Source organism: Ruditapes philippinarum, unplaced genomic scaffold, assembly GCF_026571515.1.
Source record: "Ruditapes philippinarum isolate M1 unplaced genomic scaffold, ASM2657151v2 ctg1833_1_1_1_1, whole genome shotgun sequence".
Taxonomy (NCBI): Eukaryota; Metazoa; Mollusca; class Bivalvia; order Venerida; family Veneridae; genus Ruditapes; species Ruditapes philippinarum.
Window position 1 is genome coordinate 1,750 of NW_026865736.1, and position 19,718 is coordinate 21,467.

At 33.8% G+C, this 19,718-nt stretch overlaps 1 protein-coding gene across 1 annotated transcript; it reads right to left on the minus strand.

Annotated features, from left to right (window-relative positions):
• Nucleotides 1–7,382: 7,382 nt before the first annotated feature.
• LOC132730141 (sulfotransferase 2A1-like) lies at nucleotides 7,383–19,432 on the minus strand. Its single transcript, XM_060715997.1, has 6 exons — nucleotides 19,243–19,432; nucleotides 12,104–12,284; nucleotides 10,868–11,191; nucleotides 10,390–10,496; nucleotides 9,542–9,707; nucleotides 7,383–9,001 (listed from the first exon to the last, which is right to left on the minus strand). Exons 2-6 carry the CDS (start codon nucleotides 12,282–12,284, stop codon nucleotides 8,895–8,897), a joined length of 885 nt encoding a protein of 294 aa, XP_060571980.1. The 5' UTR covers nucleotides 19,243–19,432; the 3' UTR covers nucleotides 7,383–8,894.
• Nucleotides 19,433–19,718: the final 286 nt, after the last annotated feature.

Genomic DNA, 19,718 nt, shown 5'->3' on the forward strand with positions numbered 1-19,718 from the left:
CAATGTGTCCGGCATATGTATATCATGCCCCAAGAACTGTATAATGTTTGATTCAGAAATGTTATACTTGACAATTTTATACAAGCAAAACACACTACTTTGATTGTTGTTTTATTTATTCTGAATTTGATTCAACAATTTAAACAAAATTTTTTAATGCTTCAAAAAGTAAACAAGTTTCAGCTTCTTCTGTCATATCGGTCTAATCTCAGCCTGAAAGATAAACAAGTTTATATACGCATCTTGTACATATCTACATGTATACGAGTCAACAAAAAATCATATTTTGATTTAAATTGAAACTATACTCAGTACAGTACTGTTATTTAGTTTTATCCATGCATTTTGTTGAAAGATGTATTGTGTTGAAAGAGACCATATATATATAGTTGGTACATATATAAACAGTTAACTGCAAGTGTTTGTGCATGTATCAAAATGTATTCCATTAATATATGAATTATAACACGCTAAAACTTCATTCTCCTTTAAAATAGATAGGGCAGTTGAGTGCATAATAATTTTATGTATAGGTTAGAGTGCATATTGGGTGTTCTTCGTAAATAAGAAAGCTAAAAAGGAGCGGAGCTTGCGAAGCGACTGTAGCTTTCTTATTTACGAAGAACATCCAATATGCACTCTAACCGGCTTAGTGCTCCGCCCACTTGCGTTTTATAATATAAAACGTCCAGTTTATATAAAATCTGTTCTATTAAGATTTGTAACCTGAAAATTTGAAAAATCCTCGTAGGTGATTGGCTTAAAAAAATGACGAGCACTAATATACGATATATGCACGGCATAAAAAAGAGAAAGCTTACACGTGACTTGACTAAAGATATGACGTCAATAAAACAAATGTAGTCAAGATAATTACTTAGACGCTCAATGTTGTTCAACAGATTTTATCAAATTCTTTTTCATTTGCATGTTAGAATGGAAACAGACATTCAATTTCCTTGCATTGAAGTTTAAAAATGCACGGTTTTTCGTTGAAAATGCTTTCTTATTGATCACTCGGGCTTATCGGCCTACGCGATTATATTCCTGCGCATTTGAACTCGAGCCGTGCATTATTCTAAAACAATGCAAACAAAATTGATATCTATTTCTTTAAGCACATACATCTCGTATATTCATGCATATGATAGGTTAACAATACAAATATAAATCTAACTAAATAAATAAATAAATCTAAAATGTAAATCTAACACATAAATAGTTCACAATGTTTGACAACAAATACTAACCTTTAGTTGTTCTATGTTCGACAATGACATTTGCTGTCAATACAGTGCCAGCTGTGGTCTCCATGGGTACATCTACCAAATGCATGCTGACATTCTGTGCCAAGTGTGCAAGTAAATGTGTTATCTGTTTTAAAAAGAAAGGAAAGCGCTCTATAGTTATTTCCCTTTACAGTTTAAAAAGATTTCTTACTCAAACATTGATATATAAGAGATGAATCAGCTCTACATCAATTCTATTTTGTCGTATTTCCGTGTTTTTATCTGGCGCACTTCAGGGCGAAAATACGACATGGTATAAATTATTCACCATATTCTTTTCACTTGCATAAACCTGGTTTCCGGCGTATACTGTTTGAACATAAACCTGGTTCCCGGCGTATACTGTTTGAGCATTAACCTGGTTCCCGGTATACACTGTTTGAACATAAACTTGTTTCCCGGTGTATACTGTTTGAACATAAACCTGGTTCCCGGCATATACAGTTTAAGCATAAACCTGGTTCCCGTCGGTTACTGTTTGAAACATAACCTGGTTCCTGGCGTATACTGTTTAAACATAAGCCTGGTTCCCGGCGTACGCTGTTAAAGCATAAACATGGTTCCCGGCGTATACTGTTTTAGCATTAACCTGGTCCCCGGCATGTTCTGTTTTAGAACCACAGTCCGAACAATTCTAAATGAATGAAACATTTGAAGGACTGTAAACTAAAATCTTTAATTTATAAGTTCTACAGCTTGGCTTGCTATAAAGTTGTTATTATACTAGACACTTTCAAAATCTGATCCTGTTATATTTCCAACTATGAAATTATTAAACTCCTCGCACCTGTTTACTCCTTTACATCGTTTGGACATTTAAACAATAATTATTATAACCAACATATCAAATCAACAATATCCCACCCCATGTTATGCCGTCGACCTTTGATCACAAAATACTTTTGAAAAATGTGAATTATTTATTCAAGTGTCTTTCATATGAACAATAATGATATATAAATATACAATGTATAAAAAACTCACATTCTAAAAGACAAACATATGACTTTTCTTAAACCAGAGATTATAATAGATTTAAAATTAAATAGTTTGAAAACTACTTTTGACACTTTCGAGTCTCGTTAGTCAACATTGGGCTATATTGAATTTAAAGTATATAGATAACGAAAGTGTCACATGTTAAATCATTGATGGCGAGAGCCGAAATTCTTGACTTGGAAATACATTATTTGAAAAGTCCATACTTTGTGTTTTACAGACCCTTTATTGAGGTCAAAAGTATTAAAAGTATTAAGTATCGTTCGGACCGACCATCGTCGGACTGGGACTGTATATTTAATTCAAATATGTCGTTTTTAGTATAGTAGTGGAGTATGTTACGGTCTTTAGCTTTTCACTAATAAGGGGGTATGTTTAAGCATCCGAGTGGCACAGTGGAAAAGACCTGGTTCGAATCCCGGTGTCAGTTGGTAGGACCGGGGTAAGGTTTTACGAGGGATCCTGGTTTGAAACACTGTCTGACTTCATAAATTTCACACCCTGTGACAAAATGAATTTTAACGGGACTCTAAAAACTCTGAATATCTTCCATTTTAGCATCTAAACACCATTGCCTAAAGAACTTTAAGACCTCCCTTGTGATAATTTATCTCATTTAATAAAGCATAATTTCAGTACACATAGAAACGGGTCGATTTTGCACTTTTTGGTTAAAACATTTATTTACCACATTTAAGTCTGATTGAAATTTCAATCCACAAGAGGCTTCACTCAGTATTAAAGTCTTTAAAACCGACTAAGAATTAGATATGTTGGGATGATACTTCAAGGAACGAGTCTCTGTATACAGTATAAAGTATTTATAATGCAAACTTTTGGATAGAAATTATATAAAAACGAAAAATTTGGAATAAACACTTATTTTTTTCTAAAAGTTAAATGGCATTATGAAACTCTGCGTTGGGGTATTTATATAAGAATGGTTATTATAAGAATGGAAACATGGTATACGTACAGTCAGGTATACACGTGCATACGTTATCTCTATAGCATGACAGTCTAAATCCTGTATTACAGTCAACTAACTTACAGTCACTCGTGTGATCACAGTTCTCCGCATATACTGAAATAATACACGAATGCTGTAATTATGAATACAGAAAACATACAAAAAAAGACATAAACACGAATGCTGCAGTTATGAATAGGGACATTATACTATCAATATACTATCAAAAGAGATAATATATTGGACAAAAGACCATAAAACATGAATGCCGCAGTTATCTATAAAGGCAATATACTGGAAAAAATGACATAAAACACAAATGCTGCAGTTATCAATAGAGAAAATATACTGGAAAAAAGACATAAAAACACGAATGCTCCAGTTATCAATAGAGAAAATATACTGGGGAAAAAATTCATGAAGCACGAATGCTGCAGTTATAAATAGAGAAAATATACTGGAAAAAAAGACATAAAACACGAATGCTGCAGTTATGAATCGAGTCAATATACTGGGGAAAAAAGTCATGAAACACAAATCCTGCAGTTATAAATAGAGAAAATATACTGGAAAAAAAACATTAAACACGAATGCTGCAGTTATGAATCGAGTCAATATACTGGGGAAAAAAGTCATGAAACACGAATCCTGCAGTTATCAATAGAAACAATATACTGGAAAAAATGACATTAAACACGAATGCTGCAGTTATCAATAGAGAAAATATACTGGGGGAAATAGTCATGAAACACGAATCCTGCAGTTATAAATAGAGAAAATATACTGGAAAAAAGAGACATACACACGAATGCTGCAGTTATCAATAGAGAAAATATACTGGAAAAAAGAGACATAAACACGAATGCTGCAGTTATCAATAGAGAAAATATACTGGAAAAAAAGAGACATAAACACGAAGGCTGCAGTTAATAATACAGACAATATACTGAAAAAAAGACATAAAACACGAATCCTGCAGTTATGAGTAGAGATATTATACTGGAAAAAAAACATAAAACTCGAATGCTGCAGTTATCAATAGAGACAATATACTGGAAAAAAAGACATAAACACGAAGGCTGTAGTTAATAATACAGACAATATACTGGAAAAAGGACATAAAACACGAATGCTGAAGTTATAAATAGAGAGTCTCAGACAATATACTGGAAAAAAGACATAAAACACGAATGCTGCAGTTATCAATACAGAAAATAAGGTGGAAAAAAGACATAAAATACGAATCCTGCAGTTCTGAATCGAGTCAATATACTGAAAGAAGAAGACATAAACACGAATGCTGCAGTTATCAATGCAGTCAAAGAATTCTGTGTAGTACGGTAAAATAAACAATACGCTATAAAACATACATTATTCCAGGCGCGAGCGGGCACCTTACTAGAACCACCGACCTTCAGTAAACAACCTGGATATTCGGATTGTCAAGCCCGACTTGTCTTGTAACACCGATACTGTAAAGTTCATGCAGTGTATCTTTTTAACATTTTTTCCAGGCACAATTGAGATCCTGAGTAAAACCATTGACATTCTATAAGCTAGCATTCATAAATTAAAACAATCCAAATTTCCTGGCATTATTCGAATATATATACAAATGTGTGATGTTAACCACGCGGACATCGAGGTCTGATAAGCTGCAAATTAATTAATTCATCATTATAAAAATACGATATATTTTATTTACCTGCAGACACCAGCATAAGAAAAGCAAACAAAAACTTCATTTTGATGTTCAAGCGAATTATTCTCCGATTTAACTTTGACTGGTTCAATGCGTTTACCACGGATATATAACGAAGAAATCAAACTAAGGCAGGTTTAGATAGCAAGTCACGATCATGATACTGTCAAATGTCTGTAAATGGAAACTTCTTATCTCATTTATCTTATTAAAGTCACGCTTACAATTGAAATTATTTGTTACATAAAACTATCCGTGATGTTCTTTATGAGTTAAATACAAGAAATAGAAAATCCCACTTCTCTGACTCTAAATCAAAAGCGGGACGTAAAATGATTGCACACTTGCTTCAAATGATTATAAACACATTAAATGTACGAAAGTTTCACAAAATAAGCATATATTTACAATCTTTATTTGCACTTCCTTCTTTACACGACTGACTGCAAAGTTCTGTGCATACAAATGAGTCACTTAACCACAGTGGCAAAGTTCTTTACATGTGAATAAGCCACTCAATCGCAGTAGCAAAGTTCTGAACAGACAGTGTAGTTTCGTAGAAGCTACAGTCACAGTGCCAAAGTTATAAACATACAGTAGTCACCCAGTCACAGCGGAAAAGTTCTTTACATATGGATGAGCTACTCAATCACAGTTGCAAAGTTCTGTACATTTGTTGTAGCCATAAAGTCATAGTTGAAAAGTTCTGTACTTATAAATAAGACACTTAATCACAGAGGCAAAGTTCTGAACATACGTCATTCAGTTACAGTGGCAAAGTTCTGTACACATGAACGAGCTACTCAAACACAGTGGCAAAGTTCTGTACATACGAATGAGGTACTCAATCACAGTGGCAAGGTTCTAAATGTACAGTAGCCACTCAGTTAGAGTAACAAAGCTAACTCAGTCACAGTTGCAAAATTCTGCAGACATTTTCACACAAGTTTATCTTAAGTTATTAACTTTTACATAATCGTAAATAAAATCTTATGTCATTTTCACATTGTTACTCGTAAGTTAAAAATATATCTTTAGATACATGTAATTAATTCACTTAACAAAAATCTTACGATAAGAAACGTCTGTGGCAAAGTTGATTTGATATTGATGCGCATGCGCTATATTAGTTTCCGGATTTGAAGAGCTTGATTTATGTATTGTACACAATCGTGTTAGGAACTGATTGTTTTCTAGTTCGAATGTAAATTATTTTATGGGAAAAGATAACATAAGATATAATCAAGAAAAATGTGCATTAAAATGATCTGTATAACGATAAGACAACACAACAATCTTTTGGGGCATAATGTGCCTTTAAAAAAAGTAGAGATAAAACAAGTATATCTATCGACACAAACCTTTCTCAACTTTTGTGTGTGTGTTTTTTTTGTTGTTGTTGTTTTTTAACCGTAAATAAGAATATTTACAAAATACAATGTATATCACATATTACTGTAGACAGGTATTTCTACTGTCTTATTTGACTGAGTATAGAGAATACTTCTGCAAACAATTATATCTATTCTTTATCATGTGTAGTTTCATTATATATATAAAACATAAATAAACAACAAAGAACAGGGGGTATGGGCCTTAACGAACTTCTTTTCCCAATTTTTTTTTTCCCCATGACTTTAGTTTAAACGATTTTTGGCGGGTTTTTTTTTAAATTCCCATAAAGGGAGGCTTTTAACTAGGGTATCATTATTTGAATAAAAATTGGGAAAGAAAAAAACGGGAAAAGGGACAATAAGTAATGAAAGACCCATCGAAACACAAAGGCTATCTGGATCTGTACGGGAGGGGGTCCCCCCGAGTAAAATCAGATTGCCGAGGGGGTTTTTGATGTTTAAATAGCCCAAACAAAAAAAACAGGGTTCCCTTTTGGGTCAAATAGGGAAACCTAGGGAAAAAAAAACCAATGAACAGCATCGGGAATATAAATATTTCGGGTCGTTTTCCATCCAGGGGCTTTAAATTTTTTTCCCCCGCCCACCGTCCAGGGGCATGTCCTTGATTGGCTCACTTTTGCTTGTGACGGCAGAGAAAGAGAGCAATAGAAATATCATATTCAGATGTTCGTTGATTGGTTACTTTTTTCTGGGGTTTCATATTGTGACAACAGGAAACGTGTTTCTTATTGAAAAAAATTACTTAGACTTTATAGAAAATAAATTTCTAACTACCCCCTTTACTTATATGAAATGTTAAATTCGGCAATATCTTTATAAATAATGCTTTTTGGAACTAACAATATTGATCAATCTTTATTTGAGCATCATATTAAATTTTATGATATAAAACCATAAATAATTGTGTTACAGGATATTTAAAATAATAGTTTGCCGAAATAACGAAGTGTTACTATTCATTTGAAATTCTGCAATTCTATTGGACAAAAATAATTTCAAACACTGAATCTAGTTTTCTTTTTATCACTGAACATGCAAATGTCATGAAAATGTCATAACTGGCTTACAAGGTACAAATGTATTTGAACATATATTTTGTTAGATAAAAACTTGTTAAGGATAATGTATAAGTGACATAAAGCTATTTCATTCTTCCATATAACATTTATTAGAAAAAGATCTAATATAAAATAAACAACAAAATTACCTGATTACAATTACATTAACAAAGGCTGTAATGGTAAATATTACCCTACTGTATGTATATTTTGAACTTTTCATGCACTGTCTTTAATCATTTTGAAGTATTCTTTTATAGGGATTGAACTTTTCCTGTTTAGAATTTAAAACTGTCTTAACTAGTTTGGAACATTGTTATATCAACGTACTAATATATGACTTGGACCGAAAATACTGGTGTGAAGATTAACCTGGCTCTAAACTGGTGTGAATGTATCCCGGCTCTTTACTGGTGTGAATTTATCCGGCTCTATACCGGTGTGAATGTATCCCGGCCCTATATTTGAGTGAATGTATCCCGGCTCTTTACTGGTGTGAATGTATCCCGGCCCTATATTTAAGTGAATGTATCCTGGTTCTATACTGCTGTGAATGTATCCCGGCTCTATATTTAAGTGAATGTATCCCGGCTCTATACTGCTGTGAATGTATCCCGGCTCTATACCGGTGTGAATGTATCCCGGCTCTTTACTGATGTGAATGTATCCGGGCTCTATACTGATGTGAATGTATCCGGGCTCTATACTGATGTGAATGTATCCGGGCTCTATACTGATGTGAATGTATCCCGGCTCTATACTGGTGTTAATGTATCCCGGCTCTATACCGATGTGAATGTATCCCGGCTCTGTACTGGTGTGAATGTATCCCGGCTCTATACTTTGCAAACATGTTTATATAGTCAGTTATTCATTTGGTATAACTTTACACATTGGCTCTTTGTTTCGAATATTTCTCGAAAAATCGTTTTTTTTTTCATTTTCTATTGTTGCATCTATTTTATACATTGTTTATATATATACTGTATGTTCTAATTATGTTGATTATTTTACAGAACTGTTATGCATCATGAACAATATAATATAATAACGAGTGAAACTATAAAAAAAAAGATCACCAAACTAAATACCGTATTCAGGTATATACCGGACAATTAAGGCGCTTGAATGATAAAATGCTAAAATCTTGCTTTTTACCCAACGGAATGAACTACAAAAGGATCTAATTCATCTTTTCACACCGATTTTTGTATGTAAATGCATAAAAATGTAATAATCGGCGAGAAAAAAAATGATATTTGTTTATTTTGTGATCAAGAATTTTGCAAGCGTCTAGAGGTACTTCATAATAACAATAATGACGTCCATGTGTGACGTCATTGAATCCTGGTTATCAGTGGTCAGTGAATTTATTTATTAACTATTAAATCAAACCGTGTGTTTTACTAACAGACAGAAAAAAGAAGAACAAAATACATTTGAATCAATGTCAAAATAAGCTTAGATAGGCTTGTTAAACATGCTGTTTTTAAATTTCTGCTCCAGTATTTTGTTGAACATTTCATCTTGTGAAACAGTAAATTTACTCCTCCAGTGACCAATTACGCCTGAAAAAGAGAAAATTTAACCTTATACATGTATTTACTAAAAATAGATCGTAAATTAAATTAGTTTGTTTTCTTTATTCTCTTTTAAGATGTTAAAAATTATTGCTCTGTATGGTGTAGGGTTTTTGCCAGTTAACGTATGCCTAAAAACGATCCGAAAAGGGGACGTTACTCATCGAAAAGATGAATATTCGACAAAGGGACATTACTCATCCAACGAAAATATAGTTACACCACAACTGAATACATATATTGAAACCTCTTGACACGGGCGGGGTGGGGGAAATGGGGGGGGGGGGGGTATGAACCCCATATGGATCTCAAAAATGAACATCGGTCAAAAATTAATTGACAATCAAACAGAGAATTCAGAATAAACGGAATATTTTTTATTGCCTGCTAAAAAAACCCATCATTGATCAGTCAATCTCCATTATGTTTCGCGTTCCATTTCCTTATTCAGATATAAATTAATAAAACCACAGTTTCATAATTACATCATTCAACAAAAATTAAATAACGTAACCCTAAACTACAAACCTTTCCTGGTAAGTTCAGATTGGTCTGGCTGCGCCGGTTGTTCCCCTGTTTTAACATCGACCTTAATTCTCCGCCATGAACATCTATCCAGTATTTGATTTAACCTGTCCTCGGTGTTGGTCACTCCAAGAAATTGCTGTAACTTTTTCAGCTCCCCTAGGCCATCCTGTGTTAAGAAAAACAAAAACAAAAAAGTAAAGCCACTTTTTTTTAAAACTTAAGAAATAAAATTTAAGGCACGCATTTCATAAATATAAACCGGTAATTTAAAACTTTAATGAACGGTCAAAAAAGGGTAAATAAACGTCATATAACAGTATATAAACGGGATTTAAAAAATACACGGTAATATAACACGTTAAAAAATAGCATTGTAATACAGTATTAATTATGGCATGGAAATATAGCAAGGTTTGGTAAATGCATATGTAATATTATATGGATATATAGCACATTTATATAAAATGGAAAAAACAGTTTTTAAAAAGAAAAAATTTTAAGGTGAACGGTTATAAAAATTAAAATTAAAAAGGTTTATTGGGTGTTTATATAGTACATCAAAAATTTTGAAAATAATACACCCTGTTATTTGCAGGTAGTGTGGCATATAAAAAATTGTCCATAGGAAAAAGGTCCCCAAAATTTCCTGTTTTGTCAATTTTCTGATCTAGGTCAAATATTGTTGGGCCCCACTGACAATTGAAAAGCTAATAAATTTTTTAAAATTTTTTGGGAAAAAAAAATTTTTTTAAATGGATTAAAAAAAAACTAGTAATAATGTTTTCACGGACAAAATTTAAAATTTGATAAAATTTCAAATTTTGCAAACATTTTTTAAACCGTCTTACTTTGATCAAGTTTTCGTAAAACACAATATGCACATTCAGGTTTGTATTTTGTTCTTGTAAAGATTTCTCCCAACTATTGTAGTAATCAAAGTACGATCCTGTCGGGACTGAAAAGCAAAAACAATAAACACTAGCATTATTTACGCTCTTCTGCAATATACATGAACAGTTCAAGTGCAATAGTATTGTTTCCTTTTTTCTCCACAGATACACAAAGGTCCGTGAAATATAAAAATAGTCTACTGTCTACAAAGCAGTTAATAAAAACATGTCTGTTCTAATTTCCCTGATTAATGACATTATAATATGTTTATTCATGTCAAAGAAAAAATTGATGCATGGATCTCATTTAGATGCTAATTATTAAACTGTACACATATTTGAAAATATATATTTTAATGATTTTTTTTAAATTAAAGACGTTGGAATATAAAGGATAAGTTTTATGATAAGTATATTCGTTCGCGGTGTTACCTACTTTGTCCTTTGGTCCAGTTATCAAAGAAACAGTCCCATGATAATTTGCTGAAATTGAAAACCTCATGACGTTGTGTATGGTACATGTGTGAAACCATGGTGTCACGAGGGTTGCGGGCAAGCAATATGATTTTCCCGCGCGCTTGCAAATGTTCCACCGGAAGTCTGTTTGGTTTCAGATGAGTTATAGCAACACGTGGGCTTGTAAGTTGTTCTATTTCTGCTAAAGGGTGTAGATCTATTAGTCTTGGACTCGGCATTATTTTTTGTTCTACTGGACCTGGTGCCATCAAGAAGTGTACCAAGTTGAACACCCAGTGAGTTCCTAGATACATTGAATAGGAATATAAATGAGTGAATGAATGAATAAGAGTGCTCAGGTGCGCACGTGCATGCGTGAGTGAGTGACACGCACGAAATGGTCGTCAGTTTTATGATAATAAATTTGAATTTTTAAAAGTATTCTCTAGCATATCGGACAGTATTGTCTACTGTTTACACCGTTGAAAAGAAACGAACAAGACGAGTCGCTTGCCTTAAATGACGTCATTCCCACGCGCCTTTTGAATGAATTGCGTTCTAAAAGTCATTTTGCCGTTTTGATTGAAATTGTAAATTCATACGAAGAAAAGTGCCCAATGAATTAAAATATCAATTATCGTAATTTCTTTATGAAATATGATGTCTATGTAATATGCTAGAAAAAATAATCAAACAACGGTTGTCGTAACAGACCGGTATATCTAGATCTAGCGGAAACTCGGCGGTGCCTTCTTACCGCCGTAAACAGTTATCCCCGAGCTAGATAGTCCGGCCTGTACCTACATCCAGTGTAAGATATTTATAGTAAATTGTGAACATTCACAACATAACTATATCTAAACAGGAGAATACATATTATTATCATGGAAAATATCATATTTCTCTTCCCTTACATTAATATATGTACTGAATAAGAATAAAGTGAAACTAATTATATTTATTCTAAGTTAGCTCGCTTAAACTAAGCAGCTCATGTAACAAACGTTTTAGAACGTGAATGGAAGTTGAACAATCGACCATGAGCAGGGGAATATTTCTTAACTTTCTTTATATCTAATCATCATTATTTAAATATTGATAATTTGAATTGATGGATGAATAAAAAGAAAGAAACATAGAGAAAAACGAATATGATTTTAAATAAGGTAAATCATTAATGAATTAATATAAAAAACGATAAAAATAAATATTTTACCAGTTTTCGGGTAGCTACATATAAGAACATCGCCGTCACGATATTTAAATTCCTTTATATCTTTCATCCTGACATCTGGTTGTATATGTAGGAACTGTTTAGGAAACACCATATCTTCACATTGTACTGTATCAAACCCGTCACCCTTCTCATCACGTATTTCTACCGTACGCCATTCCATCTGCAACAAGTATAATATAGTATATCGACTGTTTTATACCCGGTACTGAATTAGACCCAACCCGCTGTAGAAAAAAGTAGTTCTCTTAAATTTTGAAGTCATTTCAAGTCATCCTTGGTAAGACTTTTTATATTTTAATTATATTCTTTTTCTAATTGTAAATATGAAGTGGCATTTCTGAGTATGTGTACTTTTTTGTTTTTGTGTGTGTGACTTCATTGGCGACGCCGGTGAGCGGCGTCGTCTTTTATGGAATACTTTTTATTTTGGCCTATGGAAGGAGCTGTTATTATTAGCAGTTAATTTCATGTTGTGTTAATTATATTTATTTTGATTCGTAAAAATAAAGTAAACAAATATGTTGTTATATTTGTATTTAATAACTTTATATTAAAAGCATGTGCATTGTGATATTATTTTCACGAAATTGCAGGCTCAGATTAACAGCTTGTCCCTTTGTTTTATTGACAATACTAAAACCCGGATTTCGAATATCGTTGTGGTCTACATTGATGCTCATTCATTTATATATTTTCAAAACTTTCCTACAAGAAGAAAGTTCACCTGCAAATGAGTATTAGGATAGGTAATGGACTGTTGTAAACGATTATCCTATTGATTTTATCCATATTACGTTTATCTGTTGAACAGAATGGTTGTTTTTACAAAGTGTACCAGTATCCGGATGTTGACAGCTATCCGATTTTCTGCAATTACTGCTGTCACATGGCCATCTACTTTTTTATGAATATTTTACCATTAATTTGCATGGCATAATTAAAATGAGCCTGCAACATTTATTAATTTTGATGTTTAGGGTGTTCTTTTGGGTTTCATGTTTTCTTTATTTCAAGGGGAAGTAACTCATGTTTACTAAATTATTTGTTCTTTTCTGTCTATCTTAGGTATTGATTACAATTTTTGTTTTATAAAATTTACCAGTTGTAAGGTCATCAAAAGCATAGAGGCCCTGATGAGTGAATATTGATATATATATACTTTTACTGGCTTTATATACCCAATATTTCATATTTATTTAATAGAAACTTGGAATTATTAATGTTATGTGCATACATTTATATCTTAGTATATTGGTATGATGAGACTTATAATATTTCTGAATTTAAAGAGTTGCAGTTATGTCATTATTATTAAAGAGATGAGACTTTCATTTAAAGTTATAAATGATAATACATGTATTGATTGAAAATGTCCTGAAACTTGGATCAAGCAATATAATTGATAAAGCCTCAAAAAATCATGTTCTGAATAGTTATTCTATTTTTTTTTCTAACATGTGCATAGTTTGAAAAGGACAGCTTCTGCCTTATCTATTTGTAATGGAGGGACACCGGCCTCAATCTCCAGGTCTCCTGAGTCAACCCGACAACAGACTTTTCATAGAGTAGATTGATACTTGTCCTTGAATAGATTTGTACACTAAATTTTATAGTGGGTGATTTGTGCCACATGAAAACCAACAAAGTACAAAAAGTAACCGGGCGCCAGATGAAAACATGAAAATACAATCTACCACAAAGTGGTTCGTTTGTTGCATTTTTCATGTTTTTGCCCGGTGCCCTTGATGTAAAATACAAATCAGCCTTCATAAAATTTCTTATCATAGATATTGTACATGTATTAGCACAGTTATATTCTCTTTCAAATTGACCTGTTATAAATAATGGCACAACCAATAACTGTCTTAGCCTTTTTAGTAAAAATAATTATACAATAATAATTATATAAATTGTTATTTTAATTAAGACTATGAGTATGTAAGGTTTTTTTTCTTATTTATTAATTAAGAATTAATTATCTGTTAATCTAAAAATCTAAATATCTGTCACGGTTTAGAACTGTTCACTATTTAGGGGAGAAAATGTGTAAGCGACCAGATAGCTCAATCGCTACAGCCGCGGTACATTATTCTGTGGGTCACAGGTTTGAGTTCTGGTCAAGCTGAAAGTTTTTTCTCATCCTGTTACTGCAAATAACCATGAGTTTAATTCACTATGCTCTGTAAACATCAGAAATTCAAGTACATGAATCAATATAGTGGGGAAAAAGGTTTAGGTTTAGAACTGTTTCATTATTAAAGAGAAAATGTGTAGCCGGCCGGATAGTTCAGTTGGTCTTCTGAAAGTCATGGGTTCGAGTCATGACCAGGCAGTTTCAGTCAGGGTTTAGAAGTGGTTTTTCAACTGACACATGTTTGATTCATTTAATAGATTGCATTTAATTTGAAATGGACAAAGGCAGTTTTGCTTGATACTTTTAAATCTACAAAAAGCATTTGGTACAGTTGATCACACTAAACTGCACAAGAAGAAGTTCTTTTTTCTTCTTCTTCATCTCTTCAAGCATCTGCCATATGTTTTTTGTTTGTTTTGTTTTGGGTTTTACGTCACATCGACACAGTATAGGTCATATCGCGACGTTCCAGCTTTACTGGTGGAGGATCTGCCATATGTAATGACATTCTTGCATGGTTCAAGTCTTATATATGATAGCAGCTGGTGAATGTGGCTCGTACTCCTTCTCTCTGAATACCTATGGTGTCCCCCTGATGTTCATTTTAGGTCCTCTTTTATGTATGACATGTCTGCAACCCTAAGCAATAAGCTTTTATTATATGCACAGGCACAAGTATCAGACCTGGGAAGAAAAATATTACCAGATTGATAAAAAAAACCTGTGTTCATCTTAAAAGTGTCACAAACCAAAAAAAATGTAAATGATGACCCCCTTTAAAAATATACTTTAAGTTAATAGTATATTTTTAAAGGGGGTCATTATTTACATTTTTTTTTGGTTTTTGACACTTTTAAGATGAACACAGATTTTTTATTAATCTGGTCATATTTTTTCTTCCCAGGTGTGATACTTGTGCCTGTCATTATATGATGATGACTCAGGTATCCTTGTATCTGGTAAAGTAAATCTTAAGATTGGTTTATTGACTATAAATTGTCTTTGCATCTTGGCAAGACAGAGTCTATTCTTTTTTGGTTTAAGTTTCAACATAAACTGGGCCAAGCCTCCAGGTCACATGAAATGGTACTGCTATAAAGTACACATCTTTTGTTAAGTATTTAGGTGCAAACCTGGATCAAATTCTTTTGGCGTCGCCCATTGATGCTTTGCATCAATGCTTTTCTTGTTTCTGTATGGAAGGTTTCAGGAAGTGCTATGCACAAGAATTCACAATAGTTGTTATTTGGATTATTTGATAGTGCTAACACAAATTAAAAGCTGCAGAAAAAAGTTCAAGGGTTAATGTCTTATATTTTTGTGCTAAATTGAATTGGATAGAATTATAGTTAACATGTCTGTACAGGATATGCTGTGTCCAGAATTTAGTCATAGACCGGATGGATTTACTTATAGGATAAATAGAGCCCTTCTCCTGAATTTCCAAAATTTAAATCTTAATTTCAGTGTCATAGTTTATTTTACTACGTTATTTTAAATAGCAACCTTATCATCTTAACACGAGCTACATGGACTGATATAAGAAGGTTGTTTGGTTGAATGACCAGTCGTGAACCTATCATATGAAATAATTGACCGGGCATTATGAATCAATATAATATGTTCACATTTATATCGAGGTTAATTTTTTTTAAATTAAATAAATCCATTGCTGTTTACAACGGCTGTTGAGACATTTCTCAGCATGCCGGGGCTTTAAACTATATCGTTGATTTTTTTTAAACCTCTCAAGATAACAAATATTACACATACCTATGGTGAATGATTTGGTACACTTTGCGTGTTACGTTGTCGATGTCGACAACACAACCTACATCGTTATCGCCTTTTCGTCTTGTCTCTAGCAAAATGTGCTAATCGTCGCACTGTCGTCTTGTCGCCCTGTCGCTAGCGAAGCACGCCAATCGGCGCGTTGTCGTGCGGCGCGTTGTCGAGATGTCCCCATCGTGCGGCTTATCAGCCAATCCTTCAATTTAAGCAGAGCGACAATTTGACATCGCGACAACACGCCGCACGATAACTTGCCGTTTGGCGTGCATCGTAAGCGACAAGACAACAAGACAAAAGTTCGACAACACGCCGTTTGCGCTTTGTCGTACTGTCACTAGCGACAACACGACGCGCAAAAGCGTTCTAAATCAGCCACCATACGTACTACGGAATGCCGTTAGGGCCATTGCCTATGAATGTGTTGATCTGAAACGCGATAGTCGATAGTACGATGGTGAAAACGCGAAATCACGAAACTACGATGGTGAAAATGCGAAAGCACGATGATGAAAACGCGAAAGTACGATGATGAAAATGTGACAGTACGATACTACGATGATGAAAGCGCGATAAACTATCGTGTTTACACCATCGTACTGTCGCGTTTTCACCATCGTAGTTTCTTGATTTCGCGTTTTCATCATCGTACTGTCGTGTTTTCATCATCGTACTATCGCGTTTTCACCATCGTACTATCGCGTTTTCACCATCGTACTATCGCGTTTTCATCATCGTATTGTCGTGTTTTCATCATCGTACTATCGCGTTTTCACCATCGTACTGTCGTGATTTCATCATCGTACTTTCGCGTTTTCATCATCGTACTATCGCGTTTTCACCATCGTAGTTTCGTGATTTCGTGTTTTCACCATCGTACTATCGACTATCGCGTTTCAGATTAACACATTCATAGGCGATGGCCCTAACGGCATTCCGGAATGCCGTTAGGGCCATCGCCTATGAATGGTTTGATATGAAACACGATACTCGACAGTACGATGATGAAAACACGAAATCACGAAACTACGATGGTGAAAACGCGACAGTACGATGGTGAAAACTCGATAGTTTATCGCGTTTTCATCATCGTTGTATCGTACTGTCGCGATTTCATCATCGGACTATCGCGTTTTCATCATCGTGCTTTCGCGTTTTCACCATCGTAGTTTCGTGATTTCGCGTTTTCACCATCGTACTATCGACTATCGCGTTTCAGATCAACACATTCATAGGCGATGGCCCTAACGGCATTCCGTAACGTACTCATGCTGTGTTAACTTAAAAATTCTAACTAATATAAATTCACACCAAGGTCAAACACCGTGTCTGCATTTGGAGTTTTGTCAGAGATTCTGTTAAACGTAAAACATGAAAGTTTGTATTCATTTGTTTATCTTAATGAACAATGTAGCTAATTATGAACAATTTGCAAATGATAATAAACCAATCAAGATCAATCGGGATAATTAAACATTACTTATAAATCATCAAGTCTTAACCACGTCTGATAACAAACAGTATCTTCTCGGCCCTTTCCGTAACACTTCGGAAAAGGATTCGGCAGAGCTGACAATACGATCAGAGTCTTATAATTAGTCATAAACAAAGTCTATTCTACACAAATAGTACTTGAATTGTCCAAATTTGTACATTCTGATGCTCATTTAATATTTCAAGTTGGATGTATAACTTTAACCATTTGCGGTTTAGTATTTCAATTTTTAGATTCCCATATTTGGTAAGTTTTAAACAACTTTTTAAGATAGGAAAGCTAACAAGAAAAGCGTTGCATCACAGGGGAATTCGTTTAATGATTTTTGCCCGGTTTTAAATTAAGACAGTCCATTTAAAAGTTTATGGATTTTGATACCAAAATAACAAACAAATGACAATCCTTCAGTGAAAAGTCAGGTCTGGCTACATAGATGTGCAAGCTGGTCTGACTACATGAATGAGCAAGCTGGTCTGACTACACGGATGAGAAAGTTGGTCTGACTACATGGATGGGCAAGCTGGTCTGACTACATGGATATGCAAGCTGGTCTGACTACATGGATGAGAAAGTTGGTATGACTTCATGAATATGGATTTTGGTCTTACTACATGGATAGATGTGCAAGCTGGTCTGACTACATGGAAAGATATGTAAGATTGTCTGACTACATGAATGAGCAAGCTGGTCTGACTCCATTGATATATAAGATGGTTTGACTATACGAATGAGCAAGCTGGTCTTATTACATGGATGAGCAAGCTGATCTTACTACATGGGTGAGCAAGCTGGACTTACTACATGGATAAGCGTGATGGTCTGACTACAAGGATGAGCAAGCTGGACTTACAACATGGATATGTAAGCAGGCTGGTCTGACTACATTGATGCAAAAGGTGGTCTGACTACATGAATGAGCAAGCTGGTCTGACTACATGAATGAACAACCTGGTCTGACTACACTGCTATGCAAGTTGGTCTGACTACATTGATGTGCAAGCTTGTCTGACAACATTGATATGCAAGCTTGTCTGACAACATGGATATGCAAACTGGTCTGACAACATGGATATGCAAACTGGTCTGACAACATGGATGAGCAAGCTGGTCTGACAACATGGATGTGAAAGCTTGTCTGGGTGTATACTGGTTGTTTAGTTTATTAAAAACTATACATGTATTAAGGCAGCACGCCTACAGATTCATGTTTAATTTTCGTGAAAATTTTGGAAATGTATTTAAAAGTAAAATATTGTGAGATGAACAAATAAAGTAATTAACATATTGCAATCGGCAACTTACAATCCAAGAAAATTACCAAAACGTGGTCAACATATGCAAAAACAACCCTTAAGTGTTTTAGTAACGGAGTAGAAATATGGTGATAAAATACTGCATATAACATTTAAAATATATCAATTAGATCTTGAATATTTTTACCTTTATTAAAATATGAGTATAGTTTTCTCAATATTGATTTTCTTGAAATATTTTGCTCATCTGGAGGCTGGTAGCTTTAAAGTATTACACAGATGAGCGAATAAAACTTTTAACGGCAGCATGATTGACTGAAGCGACGTCCTATATTTTGTCAAGTTCAAACTAGAGGCATATCACGGTGTACATGTGATATAAAGTTTGTCAGAGAAAATCATATTTAGGTTTCAGCAAAAACGGAGGTATAGTTGAAAATGTACAAACCTTAGTATATGAATAAAAATCCCAAGAGTTTATTATTTAAAACACAAACATCAGATATTTGCCGCTGACCTAAAACTGTTTGAATTAAAACTTTAACTGTATAGATTAGTTATCTATAAAAACTGACAACAGAAATATGAAAACTTGAGGTCATATATAAATACATCATGACTTAAACTGTTATCTGCACGCTCTCGATCAATATACAGTATATATACAGAGCTTTATAACTTCATGTAATATAGTGTTATAAATAATTCTAGCATCCCTCATCTCTCGGGATTAAATGGTGAGAAAATTGTATGAACAATATCATTTATGTCACGATATCAAATAAATGTATTGTTATTTGACTTTTTTTCTGAGTGCAATTTTGCCAAAGGTTTTAAAAACCGTATATGACCCTTTAAGCTGAAAATTTGAAATATTAAAACATCGGAAGGGTTAAAACCGTTACTGTACTGTACATGGGGTGT

Excerpts from the sequence above, each read along its gene's own strand:
- LOC132730141 (XM_060715997.1), bottom strand. The coding sequence starts at position 12,284 with ATGGAATGGCGTACGGTAGAAATACGTGATGAGAAGGGTGACGGGTTT. Across the intron at positions 11,192-12,103 it reads ATGTAGCTACCCGAAAACTG|GAACTCACTGGGTGTTCAAC; the intron begins GTAAAATATTTA and ends CAATGTATCTAG. Across the intron at positions 10,497-10,867 it reads TAACTGGACCAAAGGACAAA|TCCCGACAGGATCGTACTTT; the intron begins GTAGGTAACACC and ends TTTGCTTTTCAG.